At 41.3% G+C, this 16,910-nt stretch overlaps 1 protein-coding gene across 5 annotated transcripts in view; it reads left to right on the top strand.

The window, feature by feature from the left end:
• Positions 1–16,367, top strand: part of LOC101163046 (protein jagged-2) — a 68,995-nt gene extending 52,628 nt beyond the window's left edge. Inside the window, exons 10-26 of one of the 5 annotated variants that reach the window (XM_011490664.3) lie at positions 2,254–2,367; positions 2,957–3,003; positions 3,339–3,512; positions 3,613–3,763; positions 3,853–4,017; positions 4,525–4,638; positions 5,108–5,221; positions 5,473–5,586; positions 5,698–5,814; positions 5,890–5,917; positions 6,687–6,772; positions 8,099–8,212; positions 9,235–9,350; positions 9,441–9,701; positions 10,202–10,333; positions 12,503–12,662; positions 13,672–16,367. In XM_011490664.3, coding sequence (XP_011488966.1) covers positions 2,254–2,367; positions 2,957–3,003; positions 3,339–3,512; positions 3,613–3,763; positions 3,853–4,017; positions 4,525–4,638; positions 5,108–5,221; positions 5,473–5,586; positions 5,698–5,814; positions 5,890–5,917; positions 6,687–6,772; positions 8,099–8,212; positions 9,235–9,350; positions 9,441–9,701; positions 10,202–10,333; positions 12,503–12,662; positions 13,672–14,174 — 2,510 coding nt within the window. In that variant the 3' untranslated portion in view covers positions 14,175–16,367. Of the gene's footprint in view, positions 1–2,253; positions 2,368–2,956; positions 3,004–3,338; positions 3,513–3,612; positions 3,764–3,852; positions 4,018–4,524; positions 4,639–5,107; positions 5,222–5,472; positions 5,587–5,697; positions 5,815–5,889; positions 5,918–6,686; positions 6,773–8,071; positions 8,213–9,234; positions 9,351–9,440; positions 9,702–10,201; positions 10,334–12,502; positions 12,663–13,671 lie in introns of all 5 variants that reach the window. The other 4 variants (XM_020713456.2, XM_011490665.3, XM_020713457.2 and 1 more) reach the window with 4 other exon arrangements.
• Positions 16,368–16,910: the final 543 nt, after the last annotated feature.

Below are 16,910 nucleotides of genomic sequence, written 5' to 3'. Positions count from 1 at the left end.
CTCATGCATCATAACTCATTATAGGAGTCTGGTTTGCACAGTTACAGCATATCAGGCTGTTCTGTTGGCTAAACATTGGTGCAACTGCTTCAGTGTCATTTCAAACTTTTCTGAGTTTGTATATACGCACCCCCAGCTGAGACACTTTCTGGGGATCATCTGCAACTCAGGCCAGGTGACTTGACTGAGGCTAAAAATATTCCACAGCCTGGCAACTGCTGGCCTTGCGGCCAAATATTCCCTGCTGGGGGGGCTATCTTTGGCTCCAGACAGGCCATAACAGAGTAATAGTAAGGCTACGGTGAGGAAAACAACCCTTTGGCTTCATACAGGAAGCATTGTTCTAAGCTGTAAACATGTGTAGAGGAAGGCAGATGAAAAGCTGGGGTTAGGGTTACAACTGTCCAGAGCTCTTCCATTTTCAGAGGTGGCACTGGTACCTGAGGGAGAGCAAAAGGAGACAGGGCAGTAGTCAAGGGGGAGGTTGGGTTTTCAGGAAAAGGTCCGGGTGTTGCGTTTCAGCAGCCTAACAGGTGCCGCTTACCTCCTGGGACTGGTATAAATGCACTGTGATGGTCTGAGTGGGCGAGGCGGTGCGGCAACCGCTGCCTCTGAAACTGACCACTTGGAATGTGCAGGTTGCCCTTTAGGGAATGCAACATAGACATTAACCCTGAGGGAGGGGTATGTATAAACAGGGGGAGGGGGTGGGGGGGTGGAAAACAGTGGAAAACTTAGGAAAAAAATAGTCTTGCCACTAGAAAGTCATTCTGAAATTTCTCTAGGAAGTGCTAGCAAAAATGTTGTAGTATTTCATGGATGCCATTATGTAAAAGGATTGTCATATAAAGGCCGTGTCCCACAGCCACCACGTACATGTTGTGCATATTGCACGGAGAAAAATTGGTCATACGTGGACAAAGTGAGAAAAGTTGTAGTCTTTACGTGAAATTTTCACAGATCTATCAGGAATGAAGCACGTTAAAACCACGGAAGAAGTACAAATAAACCAAGGAAAGAACACGTAAACCAACATAAAAGTCAGATCTGGCTCAAAATTCATACATCAGTTACGTAATTTTAAAGTACCGGTTATCTGAGTCCCGTATACACGATTTTGAAGTTATACATCGGTGCACATTATTTCCAGTGAAAGAAACTCTGAATGCTTCAGGATACCCAAAACATTTTGGACAATTCCAAGCTCCCAACCTTGTGGGATCAGTTTGGAGCGGGCCCCTTCCTCTTCCAACATGACTGTGCACCAGTGACCAAAGCAAGGTCCACAAAGACATGGAGGACAGCGTCTGGTGTGATGAACTGGACTGGTCTGCATAGAGTCCTGACCTGAACCCCATAGAACACCTTTGGGATGAATTAGAGCAGAGCCTGAGAGCCAGGCCTTCTCCACCAACATCAGAGTGTGACCTTATCAATGACCTCTTGGAAGAACGGTCCTAAATTCCTAGAAACGCTCCTCAACCTCATGGACAACCTTCCCAGATGAGTTGAAGCTGTAAGAGCAGCAGAAGGTGGATCCACATCATATTGATCTCTAGGGGTTAGGGATGGGACGGTAGTTCAGTTCATATGTGAGTAAAGACAGGTGAGCCAGGACTTTTGGTAATATAGTGTACATCACGAACAAATCATGAAAGACGTGGAAAAGGCACAAAATGTACGTAGTGGTTGTGCTGGGTTGAAATGTGATTTTTTTTTTGTGGATATTATTGAAATATCCACTAATATTTTAAGGACTTTGAAAAAAAATTTGAAACAATGTGTATTTTCACTAATGATTTGTCGCCAAACTGAATGCCAAATCTATCAGGGTGTTAGATTACAAAATAAACAGGAATAGTTACAATGGAATGGGATTAAAAAAAACATTTTATGAAAGCAATTCTGCAAATAAAAATGTGCATCTTTAATATAGATCAACCTTTTAAAATAAATCATATGAATGTATGCTTGATCCGGCTGTGCAAATCAAGTGGCAGCGCAACAGTTTTCGTGCACCAGTGTTGGTCTGCAGGAAAAGTACCGCTGATAAAACCAGAGGACCTCAGCAACTTTAAATGCAGAACTCTTGTGCGTTTTTTTTTGTAGCTTTGAAAAAAACAAAATAAATAGTGAAATGTTTCTGTCATTTGAGAAAATCTCAAATCCTTGGCTGGTGATGTGTTGGGAATAAGCTGTTCTTGGTGACTGGGTAATCCAAGTGTCTTTGTTCATCTCGTCCTCAATTTTCAGACATTAACGAGTGTGCGGGAAAGCCTTGCCTCAATGCTTACTCTTGCAAAAACTTCATTGGTGGATACCACTGTATCTGCTTTCGTGGATGGGTTGGCCAGAATTGTGACATCAGTTAGTATGAGTCCAGAAAAGCTTCGGTTTCAGCCCTGTCCTGCCTGTCTGCTGCACTCACAGCTGAAGCCCAGCTGCTCAGCCCGCCAGCCTCTCTTCCACTTTTCTAAAGTTTGCTTTCTTCTCAAAACTACCAATGATAGAGTCTCTAGTTCCAGCTAAAAGCTAAAGAAGTGTAGAACTGAAATGAAATCACTTCCCTGTGATTGTGCGTTTGCGACTTTTTATTGCTGTAAAACGATGACGTTGTTTCTCAAGTGGAAGAGCAGTGATTGAGCCAGAAATGCTGGGCTTCAGCTCCATTTTCCATCTCCCACACCTCTCTCTATTGATCATTTAAAGCTGCTCCAGGTAAGTAATAGCAGAACATCGTCTCACACTTTAAAAAGTGAACATTTAAACCACTTTTTCCTCTGCAGCTCTGTTTCACTACCTGCTCTCGTAACTGTCTGCATGTCTGCTTTTGCATCACTTTGAGTCCTTGAAAACTTAACCCTTAATGGCACTAAAACGTTTCCACTCTGTAGCTGCATGCAATAGTGAGTAATAGAAATTCATCTCAATATGAAGCCCTGCTTTTCCCCCACAGATCTGAACAGCTGCCACGGGCAGTGTCAGAACGGAGGAGCCTGCAAGGTGAGTCCCCAGAAAGTTTTCTTCACAATGTTCTGCTTTTATTGCTTCATATCAAAGTGTTCATTATGTCAAACGTTTATCATTTCATATTATACCAAAAGAAGTCCTTAAGAGCATTGAAAGTTTTGCACAAATACAAAAAATACAACAAATCATTTGTACATTTTGCTGAAATATAAAATCTTGTTGAAACCTTTCCTTGTTTTTTTAAGGATTTCCAATGAATCTATTATACAGAGAAAAGCACACATAGGGGTCAACCGGGTCAACATGCAGCAGGAGTACCCCACTTATTTCCAAGTAGCCCTACATTGAATTTCTTGTCTCTACATCAGGAAAGCGCCAATGGCTACCAGTGTGTCTGCCAACCAGGTTTTGTGGGTCGCCACTGCGAGGTGCAGAGGAACCTGTGCTCTAGCGGTCCATGCAAAAATGGTGGCCACTGCCACGCTTTGTTGGATCACTTCCTGTGCGAATGCCCTCAGGGCTTCACAGGGGCAACATGCGAGGTAAGCCCTCCACACATGAACTCCAAAACGGCACTTGTACCTATTTTGAAACAGAACAGAAGGTTTCAGATCAGATTCTGTGTTTTTTTACCCCTTCAAGGTGCAGAATGATCCTTGCCGGCCAAACCCCTGTCACAACAAGGCCCAGTGTTTCCGCCGGTTGAATGATTTTTACTGTAGCTGTTCCAATGAGCATGAGGGCAAAACCTGTTCAGAAGCGAAGGACCATTGTAAGACCAACACATGTCTTGGTAAAGTCCTTTTTTTCCCAGGATGTTAGTGACTTCCAACTCTCCTCCTCTGCTCACCGAAAACCTTCTTTTCATTTCTTTCATTCAAGCAATTGACAGTTGCACTGTTGGTGTTTTCACCAACGACACCCAACAGCTTGTGCGGCGCATCTCATCCAATGTGTGTCGACCACACGGACGCTGCATCAGCCTGACTGCCGGGAACTTCAGCTGCTCCTGTGATTCGGGATTCACCGGCCTCTACTGTCACGAGAGTGAGTCATTATTCCCCTGGCTAACAGCCCAAACGCATGCACAGTCTAAATGTAGCATGCAGAAGAGGAGGCACACACACCACAGCATCCATGATACCTTTGAGTATTTTAACACCCCCAAACCTTTCTATGAAAAAAAATGGTTTGTTTAGCTTTTGTTAAAGATATGATTAGGATTATCTGTTGATGCTACATTTGGGATTTTTTAGCAGCTGTTATAAGAAATGATTGTGGCAAGAAAGTTGGAAAAAGGTCACATCAGTCTTTGCTCTGTCATATTTCACCTAAATGCAAGCTGCAAATGTTTTAATAAAACCCAAACAGCTGAGGCTGTTGGACTTTCAGCTCCTTCCGCTCGGAACTGATAGATCTGATTTGTGTAGTTTATTGAATAAAATATGACCACAAAGCTGTTTGGAATAAGGTTTTGTTTTTTTCCTTTACTTTAAATGTTTTGTTCTTAAAAACCCAGGTGACCAAACCCCAAAATGAACTCTTTGCCTGCAGACATAAATGACTGTGCCTCCAACCCCTGCAAAAATGGAGGCACTTGCATTGATGGGATCAACTCCTTCCGGTGTATCTGCCCAGGCGGCTGGGAAGGCCTCCTCTGTGATTCTGGTGGGTGTGGGGGGTGCAGCGGGGAGGTGGAATGGGCTTAGCAGGTATCAGTGTGTCGTTTAGGTTAGTCTCTGAGACAAAAGGAGCAGCTTAAAACCTCAGTGAATTCCAGTGCACTGTTATTAAAAGATGTTTTTTTTAAAAATGGTCAGATTAAAGTAAAACACTTCTGCCATAAAGAGATGCCAAAGCATCTCATTTACGGTAGCTGGGTGTAAATATCCTTGTTTTTTTCCCCAAAGTTGTCTTGCTTTAGGATAGTCAAATGTTTTCAATATATTGCAGACTCCTTAAAATCAAATTCTTTTTTTTGTTAGTATTTTAGATTTTTAATTACAGTTTTATATAAAAAAAAGATTACAATAAACTTACAAAAAAATAATATGCTTTTTACCTGATAAAAAGGTGTTGCTTTTGCTAACACAAGAGACTTTGTGCTTCTTTGATTTGCTGATGCGTCTGCTTTCAGAGGTGAACGAGTGCAGCAGACTTCCCTGTCAGAACGGCGGCCAGTGTGTCGATCTCCTCAACGACTTCTACTGCAACTGTGTGGACAACTGGAAGGGGAAAACCTGCCACTCACGTGAGCCTTTGACACTTTTAAGAAACAGCATTAAATACGTCTGAAGAGGGAAACTGAGTATTTACACATATTGGGAGGTAGAAAGAGTTAGCGGTAGTATTTGTGCTTTGTTCTAAGATGACGATGCCCTCACGCTCTGTTGTTCAGACATGTTTGTCTCCTCTGATGTAATCCTGGCTTCGGTAAATGCCCACCAGCGCTGGAACACAGCGAAACATTTGCAATCGTTTAGTCATGCTGTCTCTGTTCAGGTGAGAGTCACTGTGACTCCAACACCTGCAATAACGGAGGGACGTGTTACGACCACGGCGATTCCTTCGTGTGCAGCTGTCCTGCAGGGTGGGGAGGAAGAACCTGCAGCACAGGTGAGACACCGGCTGGACGGATCATGATCAAGCACTTTGATACCAGCATGGAAGCTGAATTCGTTGCTGTAATCCTAACATTTTAAAAAATGACATATTTCGAATTGTCAGGCAAAAACAACTCTTGTGATTCGAGTCCGTGTGAGAATGGCGGGACGTGTGTCGGGGCTGGAGACTCCTTCACTTGCATTTGCAAAGAAGGCTGGGAAGGGCTGACGTGTACACAAAGTAGGCTCTCTTCCTTCATCTTAACAAAAGTGCAGTAGCTCTGTTTTGATGCATAAAACATTTTATCTTTTGCAGATGTTGATGACTGTAAACCACATCCATGGTAAGACTGATCACTTTCTCCATGAATTGTGCATTTCCTCTGATTATCAACCATCATTTATGGCTATGAATACTGTTAAAATGCACATTGGACTGGGTGGAGATTTCACTTCTCTGCTTTTCTCCACATTTGCTGGGTTTAGTTGATGACCTGGAGGTTTACAGCTGTTTATGAGTTCCAGATGTAGAACCTTATAGTTACTAAATAATGTTATCCCTGAGCTCCAAAACCCTAATTCACATTTTCCCTAATATTTTATTCTATTTGCTAACAGGGAAAAACATTTTTTGACATTTTCACATTTATTACTAGTTTGATTGTTAAGCAGTAATAAAGTGAAATAAAAACAACCTATTTTTTAATTGATCAAACATATTCTATGCATATTTTCAGCATATTTCACTAGATTTTTACAATTTAAAAGTGTCTTCATTCCGACCGTTAAGGATATGATAATGACCACTTAGGGTTTCTTTTCACCAAAAAAACATTTTATAATTCACAGCTGAGCATGTCATCAGCTTCTACAGTGACTTTGGGGCTGAATGGGCCAAATATACAATTTCAAATGTGTTTGTTCATAGTTGTCTACTTTTTTGTGTCACATGTCTTTCCACAAAGAGTATTATCTGTACACCTTATGTCCTCTTAGCTACAAATTTTGTATCTATTTATGGGAAGCACTTTTAGGGGTGTTCAACCCAAAAAGACAGTTTGAGGTCAGTTTGACACCCTGCAAACCGAGCGTTTTTCCATGTCTTCCAAACAGCTACAATGGTGGCATCTGCATTGATGGTGTGAACTGGTTTCGCTGTGAATGTGCACCAGGATTTGCAGGACCAGACTGTCGCATCAGTAAGTATCTAGAGATATCTACACGCACCGGCACACCTGTCCACCTGCTCATAAACGCAAATGTTTAATCAGCCAATCAGATGGCAGCAACTCAATGCATTTAGTCATGTAGACATGGTACAGACGATCTGCTGCTGTTCAAACCAGCATCAGAATGAGGAAGGAAGGTGATTGAAATGACTTTGAACGTGGTTGTTGGTGACAGACGGGCTGGTCTGAGGATTTCAGAAACTGCTGATCTACTGGGATTTTCACCCACAACCATCTCTAGGGTTTACAGAGAATGGTCAAAAAAAGAGGAAACATCCAGGGAGCTGCAGTTCTGTGGATGGAAATGTCTTGTTGATGCCAGAGGTCAGACGAGAACGACCAGACTGGTTCCAGCTGATAGAAAGACAACAGGAACTCAAGGAAGCACTGGTTCCAACCAAGGTCTGCAGAAGAGCATCTCTGAATGCACAACATGTCCAACCTGGAGGCAGATGGACTACAGCAGCAGAAGACCACAGCGGGTACTGCTGCTGTCAGCTAAGAACAGGAAACTGAGGCTACAATTCCCACAGACTCACCAAAACTGGAACATAGAAGATGGAAAACATTGTCTGGTCTGATGAGTCTCCATTTCTGCTGCCACATTCAGATGGTAGGGTCAGAATTTGGCCTCAACAACATGAAAGCATGGATCCATCCTGCCTTGTATCAATGCTTCAGGCTGGAGGTGGTGTCATGGTGTGGGAGATGGCACACCATGACACCACTTTGGACCCCCCATGGTGGAACGGGAGATCGCCGTCATGGATGTGCGACAGACAAATCTGCAGCAACTGTGTGATGCTGTCATGGACCAAACTCTCTGAGGAATGTTTCCAGAACCTTGTTGAATCTATGACACCAAAGAAAAATGCAGTTATGAAGGGAAAAGTTCATTGGCTAGAACCGGGTCCAACCCAGTATTAGTAAGGTGGACTTAATTAAGTGGCCAGTGGGGTGAGGGTGGCTGGGCTGTGGCCGGGGTCAGGTGACCCTGGCAGTAAAGATTGTTCCTGATTCCATCTGGATGACGAATTTCTTGAATTAGCAATTGGTAGCACTTCTAAAGGCACTAAAAATGTGTATAATGAACTAAATAAAATAAGAATTCCTCACTATGGTGAAGCAAATATACAGTATAAAGTTTATCGTCACAGCAATGAGAAAAAAAAATCAGTTTTGCATCTGTATTTGCTCTTTTAGGGAAACTGAAGTTTTTTACTCACTCTCCATCATCTGTGTTTTTGAAGTTCACTAAAGTACCGGTAGTTTCTTTTCTTCTCTATTCTCTTGAAGACATAGATGAGTGTCAGTCGTCTCCCTGTGCTGATGGTTCTACATGCGTCGACGAGATCAACCGTTACCTCTGTGTTTGCCCTCCGGGAAAGGCTGGGCCTCGCTGTCATGAGAGTAAGCAAAGCAAATCCCTGTGGTGTTTATAACTGCCTAAATAATTGCATCCATAAAGACTGGTTTAATGCTTCCTTTATTCAGGTTTGAAAGATCCTGTAAGCATGAGAAATGGGATTTGTTGCATCAGATCTTCATTTATTCAAACCACAGCAACGTTGGTGAAATGGCCACCTATTAATCAGCCATCTATGAAAGAAAACCCTCTGATACATTAATTGATGTGAGAGAGAAAGGCTGTTTGTCTAAGAAATTGACTTTGGTTTTTTCCACTTTCCTATCCAAATAAGTCCAATTTCAAATTGGCTCCTTGAGTAGCCTGTAGAGTGAGGCACAGCCTTTCCTGTGTCATGAAGGCCCATCGGCCTGCAGTGACAACAAACCACAAGAACCAGCCGATATAATGCAGGATCTCAAATTGTACTTTTGTATATTTCAGTTGCTGCGGCATATTTAGAGTTGGTTTTGATCCAACTGAGCATCTCCAATGCACCATCCTGAGTAACTTTAATGTCTTTCTAAAAAAAACCTTCTCTAAATCTCTAAGCTGAAGTGTTCTGAGGACTGTGTACCACCTCCTGGATGCTGTCAAAAGAGCATCTCCTTAACCCGTAGGTGTGTTCTACGACTGCTTTGAAACCAGTTTCATAGATGAGTGGAAGCACCCCAGCGTTTAACACGCCTGTTTTTGATGGAGTTTGATAGAAGCTCCTGGTTCCATTTTTAGCCATTAGCCTGATGTCCTTTTCCCCTAAAACTGTTCCACTGGGATGTAGGACAATGAGATGTAACCAAAACTCTTACCAGTATGTCATCACATTCTTACGTAAAACACAAGTGGTTCACTGCTTTTAAAATGCATTCTCCAAATGTGCTGCTTTTTCTTTTACTAGCATAACAAAGCAACGTTTAAGACTATCATGTGTACTGAAAAAAAATTCAAAGTGATCACAAAGTATCGTTAAGCGTCCTAGGTTCCCTCAATTTTTAAGGCGCACATTTCTAATTTTATTCTCATCCAGTGATTGAAGTGGTGAAGCCGTGTCGTCACAGTGGGCTGCAGTACCCTCATGGCAGTCAGTGGGAGGAAGAGTGCAACTCCTGCCAGTGTGTCAATGGAGATGTCCACTGTACCAAGGTAGATGACATATGATGTGTGCTTCAAGGGTCCTGGTGTTCATGAAAAACCCCGTTTGGGCTCTAAACCCACCCAACATCTCTTTTCCAGGTGAGATGTGGTCGGCGGCCCTGCCTCCTGGAAAAGTCTTCATCAGCAGCTGAAACCAGTGCCCAGGCCTGTCCTGGGGGTCACGAGTGCGTCCAGCATCCGTTCCTCACTTGTCTCTCACCACCGTGTCGTCAGTGGGGGGTGTGCTCAGCACCTGACCCCTCCCCAGCCCCTCACACTCAGTGTGAGCCCAATAGTGGCTACCTGGACAACCGTTGTGCTCACGTCACGCTCATCTTCAACAAAGACAAAATACCACAGGTAAAGCATTTCCATGGATTCAGTGTGTCCAGTGAACAGATGGAGGTCTTCCCCCATTTTTTTTAGCAGGCACACCTGTATTAATCAATTCCTAACATTGCTTTTGCACACCTCATGGTTCTCATTCCTTCTCTTCCTGCACACATTGCCAAGTTTTCCATCTTCATCCTGTAACGTCTTCGATCATAACCAAGCAACACACAGAGAAATGTTTTTTTTAACCAACTGAGTAGTAGGTTTGTTTTTTTGAAAGATGAATAATTCCCTGTACAGATGAAAGGAGACTCATCTGCTCTGGCAACCAGTGCCAACCGCCAAATGATTAAGAAAAACGTAAGAACACAAGAGGTTCTGCTGAGCTACTTCACATCCATACTCATGCTCCAAACCATCAGACGGATGAGGGGGGGTTCAGTCAACACACGCCACTGGGTCTTCGATCGTCCTAAAGAGAATCTTTGCCTCGTCAGGCACTGAAGCGTGTTTTGTGTGGATTTCAGGGAACCACAGTGGAGAGCGTCTGCTGGGAGCTGAAGTACCTCCCTGTGACTCGGATGCTGGCTACGGAGCATGTGCTGCTTATCCTTTGTGATCTGTCGTACTTGAGGAGTGACGCTGTGGAGGTTGCCATGGTGAATATCCCGTTTTCCATGCTCTTTTCATGTTTGTTTTTTTAGTAAATCTAAATATTTTTCAAGTAATGTTTCCAAAAAAAAAAAGCAGAAACAACCTGATGCCTTTTGTTTCTTTAAATCTTTGCTGTCAGCTTGTATTGAACTGGAGCATTTAATTATTTTCAAAGCATTGCATTTTTGTTGTTGTTGTCTGTCTCTCCTTGCTGGGCACCAGATTTTAGCTGAATCTCTAATCACATCACTTAAGCTTTGGAAACCAGTCAGTACTGAGCAGGAAGGAGGAAAACACAAAGCCTGCAGGCTTCTGTTATTGAACCAAAATAGGATAGACCGCCCCCCTACAGACTCATGTGGTTGCATTTATACATAAGCGGTTTGTAATTGAAAGTATTTCTTCTACTATTCAGTGAGATAGTAGTCTAACCCAAATCATCTTAAACATCTGATCCCCGTCTCTAAAGTAGAGAGGCGATAGCCGCCATGTGTTCATACACTTTGGTTTTGACTTTTTAAAGACCACTCCAATCAAAATTGTGTTTTTAACGTGTTCTTGTAGCATTTTTCTTATCATGGAGGACATTTATGAAGAAAGTTACGATTAAAACAGCATTTCTGAGAATGTATTTAAACAGTTGTAAATAAGGAGCAGACGAAAAAAACACTGTTGGAAAAAGCTTGTAGCAGTGATGTAGAAGTTACAGTGGGCGGGGCCAAAGTCACGTGGCTCCGCCCCTTTCTGATTATCCACCTGCAGACCAATAGATCCATGAACTTCTTTGTTTTCCTGGAAACTGGATCTAAATTGGACGGATAGATAGATCTGATATTGCTGCCATTTTTGTTGCAGGGATCATGTTAGATTGGGAGGGGTTGTAAACTAGCAGGAGAGAATGTGTAAACAAGGGGATGATGGGACAAAGGGAGGGGCTTACTACGCACCAACATCCACAACTCAGAGGGGACTTTCTAAAGATCTCCTGCTGCTCTGCAGAAACTATGTCCTAGAAAATAAAACATTTTAGATTTAGGCTAAAATGACATAATAAGAAGGAAAAGATGACTGGGAACACTTTGAAAATAAATCAGAAGATCGGAGTGGGACTTTGATTACATGTTTTTGTTTAAATAAAATAATTTCCAAACGCAAACATTTCTGGAATGATGATTGCTCGAGGGGACTTGGGCTCCTAATGGTTCAAACATGACTGAACTTGAAAAGGAGCGTGTGGAAGAATTTAGAACCACTATTATATTGTTAAAATATGTAACCATGAATAAAAGTTGTTATTTTTGTTAGTGAAATATTGTTTTCTTGTTTTAAAATTGTATTATTTTATAATAATTATTACCAATAGTGTTGTTATTGTTTTATCTTGGGGTCAGTTTCCAACAGTCATTGTCACTCGTCTAGTAAAATCAATAATTTACCTTCTGTTGAATTATTCTTATGAAAATGTCCTAAAATTGTTTTTAAAACTTTCGGAGCTGTAGATTTCTGACATTTGTCAGCTTTGTCCTTTAGTAATTAGAGGTTGAAATCTTGTGTTTTTGGATCTCTAAGGATCTACACGTAACTCGTTTCTGTTATAGTATGAAGAAGACCTCTACTGCCACCTACTGGACATTTAGAGGTTCTAAACTCTGTGTTGAAACAAATAGAAAACTATAAATGAATAAGAATACTAAGCTAAATGTAAGATACAAAACATAAAACCGGAAAAAGGTTTACAATCTTTTAAATCTTTTCAATGTCAAGAATCCTTTTAACAACGAAAACTTTGTAATAATGAATTATTACAAAGTTTTTGTTGTTAAAAGTATCAGTCAAGGTCTATATGTCTTTGGTTATTCCTAATAGTTTAAACAAAACTCCTGGATTCATATAGAAAACTACTGATTAATTCTAGGAATGATGCTGTTTCATGGCAAATATTGACTTTCAGCAGCAGCTTTGCAGTATTAGTGGATATGAACGTGTATGGAGGACAGTAACTCCCAGCTTAGACTCATGCAAAGGCACATCAAATGAACTAAAAATAACTAGAAACATTGCTTCTGACTCTAGTGCTATGCAGAACTTTGTCAAATATCAGACAAAAGATTTGGGATTCAACTCTCACTTTTTGCATAAATCCCTCTCCTGTCTTCTTTTTTTCATCCCTTTAGTCTTTTGAGAACAACAAGCAGCTGAAAGAAAGTGACTGCAAACAGGTGGAGAAGGCCGTCGGCGCCATCACCGGAGCTCTGTCCAAACACCACAACAGCAGCATCTTTGCTGCTGTGATGGAGGTCAACGTTGAGATGAGGGTGGAGTGTCCTTCTGTGGGTGAGTCACCCACTTCCATCAACCACATGATTTTAGAAAGTACTGCGAAGACATACACAATCAAGACGGACAGTCCTGTATTGTTCCAACCCGCTAACCTAACCTAACCACCTTTTAGTAACACAAATTAAGATAAAACCGACAAACTTTGATTTTTGTTCGTAGGGCTGTAACAATTCATTTGGTTGACGAAACGATTCATAATCCATATCGGTTCGTTAAACAATCCAATTCTCTGACCAAAAGAGGATCCAGATCATCTTCATCCAAACTTCCAGCAGTGTGACTCAGACAGAAATTCCTGATACTGAACAGTTTTCCAGATTCTTGGATTTCTTCCAGATCATCAAGTTTAAATGAAACATGTGTCCAAACAAACAAGTAAACTAGAATGAATGTCAAATCCATTCACATGTTAGTTTCCTAAAGTTCACCACTGTTGTTTTTCCACATCCAAAGAATCCAAAGGGAACATTCTTAGAACATTCTAGACACTGGATGGTCACATGACTTTATTCAAAGTCTGTCCACACATTGGACTGGAATGATGGACTGATCCGTGTTAATGACATCACACGTCATGTTGCTGTGATTGGTTGGTTTACCTTATAGGGAAATAAATCTACAGTACCTCAATCTAGATGGTATTTTATAGGATCGATATAATCGATTTATCTCACTTTGAAACAAATTTATTACGGTAAACGTAGATTTGGTAAACAACTTGCCACAGACAGATGGATCTGGTTGGATCGTATGAATATCGATCGATCTGTGGATTAATCGTTACACCTCTAGTTGTACTTCCGTGAATAAATTTTGAGGTGACAGTTTAGGGCAAACGTTCCATGTGTCACCCTGCCGTGTGTTTTCTGAGGAGCACAGGCTTAAACACTGTGACGCCTCCATGAGTGAAGGGATGATGTCTGATTTTCAGACTGTAATAGAGGTGGTTTTCCATCTAACCATTGACTCGTGGCAGTTTCAAATCTGAATCTCTGGTCTCCAGGTTACCTGGTCCCGGTGCTGTGTGTCGTCTTCAGTCTTCTCTGGATCTTCTGCATTGTCATTTGTGTCTGGAGGATCCAAAGGAGAAAGAAAGGCCGGGAGAGACCAACGTCTGAGGAGATCCAGGTCAACAACCAGCTGGACCAGAGCAACTCCCCCAAAGTGAACCGCGACATGGACATCTACTACGAATGCAAGAAGCTGATGAGCCCCTCCGACAGGACGTGTGACGAGGGGCCGGGGGAGCGGGAGGACGAGCACAGTGGGGAGAACCAGGAGGGTGAAGAGAGGGTGTCGGGTTTGGAGAACAAGCTGTCACATCAGAAGTGCTACGTAAAGGAACCCCAGAACACGGCGGTGCTGATCAGAAGGGGGCTGATCTGCACATCACACAGTGGTCCCGGGAATCTGCTTCCACGGATGGCTTACAGCCCCAAAGACAACCGCTGTAAAAACTTGAATGCTGCGAGGCTCAGCGAGGACGTTAAAGACCAGTATGTGTGATCTGATAACCAACATGGATACAACCAACTGACTCCTGAAAGCACCTCAAGTGAAAACTACACACGCTTTAACTTTGGATTTTGGTTGGCACTCCTTATTTACATTTGTTAGGCACAGTGGCTTATTTAAAAAAAGAAAAAGAAAAAAAAAAAGAAAGAGGTAGGCATGAAAGTATAAGTCCCAGCTTTTAGATTTGTAGGTTTTGTCGTCTGTGACAATACTGGGATGAGGAATTTCTGTTGCTTCAGGTTTTTGTCATTTCTGTTATCCGCCTTAACCCAAAGCAGTGGGCTACCCTGTGTTTTTTTGTTTTTTTTACAATCTCAGTAAAAGAAAATCTAAGTTTTTTTAATCAACGCAGAGTCCAACATGCGATGCTTGCATGTCCATCTTTGCTTCCCTTTTTTCCCTTTTCCACTTTTATAATTCTCATACTTGTCATTATTTCTTTTCTACAAACCAGAGAGTTTCATGCCCTCAGTTCACATGTCTGTCCTTTTCTTTCTTTTCATTCACTCGCTTGATTTTTTCCAACGTCAAAAGGGAAAACGTTATACCGACAAACATTTAAGAAAGCAATACAATTTTTTATTATGATGTACATATGTAAATATATAGAAATGTTTGTGTATATTTGAGTCTAGTAAGTTAAGTGAGGCTTTGTACTATAGTTTTCTAAAGTGTAAGAAGTTTTTTTGTCATTCCGTTTATTAGTTTCTACTGAGACCATGACAGATTTTATGCAGCTTTTTTCCTTCAGTCAAACTCCATCGTGAGTCATAATTTAAGAGAAAATACTTTGGAATTGTAGTAACTGACAGGATGTAATTTATATGTATAGTATTTGGTCCTGGTAAGAAGCAGCATTGGAGCTGTTTGTGTGGACAGCTGTGAGTCACTGGAAAGGTTGTCTTCATTATTACAAAGTTTTTGTTGTTAAAAGGATCAGAATATGGTTTGGGAAGGGTTTCCACAATTCCAAAGAACTCCCTTTCTTTAAAAAAAAATTTAAAAAGTTTCAAACGGTGCCTTTTTTCGTTCAGACTCAGGCCTCTGTAAAGAGAAATGAAACATGTGGATTTAGAGGACATGCAGTTTTCTAGAAAGGCTTAGTAGATGCTTTTTGGTCTGTTTAGCTTTGTTTCTTGATGAAGTAATGGAATGGCATGACTTTAGTTAGCATGGATTTCATTTTCTTTTTTGCAGATAGTATCTCATCCAAAACAGCAGAGATGCACCTCATCGAACACCTCACGGGCTTCCTCTGATCGACACAATTCTGTGTCGCTGATGCAGATATCAAAAGTATTTAGCTGCAGAAATTGTGCAAAGAAAAAAACAACATATTTGTGTTTTTTAGTACTCCTGGCTTTAGAAAAACATCACATTAAACCTTTTTTTGGCTTTTCAAAATTGAAGATCTGGTTGATGCATCTGACGCAACTGAAAGAGCATCACCAGGAAAAGAAAGGTGCAGTGCCTGTAATGAATGTTATTTTGCCTTTTTTTTTACGTTTTTTATCTTTACAAACTTTTTTTTTTAATCTACAGTTTATTTAAAAGAATGAAAATGTCCGATAGAATTTCAGTTCTAGTTGTTGTCTGTTGCACTCCAATGATGTTGAAAGTTGTGTAGTTGGTTCTTGAAACTACCCTGATCTGAGCTGTTTTCAGTACAAGTTGACGAGTAATGGGGTCCAAACACTGTAAAGCGCGTCCTCCGCTCTCACTCCACCGATCCTCTGAAACGTTTGGCGGTGGACAGACGAGGGGCTCAGGAGCCTTTCCTCTCATCACGGACGACGCAGGGGCGGGAATGAGTGTGTGCTTTAAAAAAGGGTCTCTTTTCCACTTTTTCATTTGTAACGATGCTTGTGTGTTTTTCTGGTTTAATGAAGGGAACAACGTGTGTTGTATTTGATGCGGTTTGTGCTCCAAGGATTCTGGGGCAGACACAAATGTTAGGGATTTCCACCACTGCAGTAAAATAAATGTTCTTATTTGAGTATGAATGTGCTTTTTTGATTTGATACTTTTTGACGATCAAGGAGAACGTACGCTTGTTTCTGTCTTTAAATTTGATATTGTGCTCGCCCTGCTTTACCTTTTCCAAAACTTGGTGATGTTTTTGGTTTGCTAGTTTCCTTTTTTCTTTCAACACTACTATTATTTATTAAAGTGTTTTATACCTAATATGATTTCTGTTATTCTTTTAAAGCTAAGGTGCCACATGACAGCTTTTGAACTTTTTTATAAGTTGACACAGCTAAAGGAATTGTTATTTGCTTTGCACAGATTGTGACAGCAGGTGGAAACAGATGCAGGAAAAAAATCCAAAGTTCAGTTTAAATTATTTTTTTTAAACTCTATGTAACCAGGATAAAAAATTCATTGAGATTAAAAATCTCTTTTGAAAGAGCGTACTGGCCAAGAGGCAGCAGAACAACAATAACACACATTTCTCATTTACACTCACTCTCAATCAACATAAAAAAGTCTTAAATAAAGCATTTACAGTTTGATAGTTTTGTGTCATGTTCATTTAAACGTAATTTGAAACAGACCAGAGAAACAAACTCATTTGATTTAAACTCTTTGTGGAGTTCATTCCAAAACTGTGCTGCAGCGAATCTAAAAGCCTTTTTTCCATCTCTGTGCTGCACTCTGGGCACAGAGAGCAGGAGCTGGTCCTGACAGCGCAGTCTGTAGCTGCTGCTGCTCTTCAGTTCCAGGAGC

The sequence above is a fragment of the Oryzias latipes genome, chromosome 22 (genome assembly GCF_002234675.1).
Source record: "Oryzias latipes chromosome 22, ASM223467v1".
In the NCBI taxonomy this organism is placed as follows: domain Eukaryota; kingdom Metazoa; phylum Chordata; class Actinopteri; order Beloniformes; family Adrianichthyidae; genus Oryzias; species Oryzias latipes.
The sequence above is the reverse complement of the archived record's forward strand: the minus strand, read 5'-3'. Positions and strand labels throughout refer to the sequence as shown.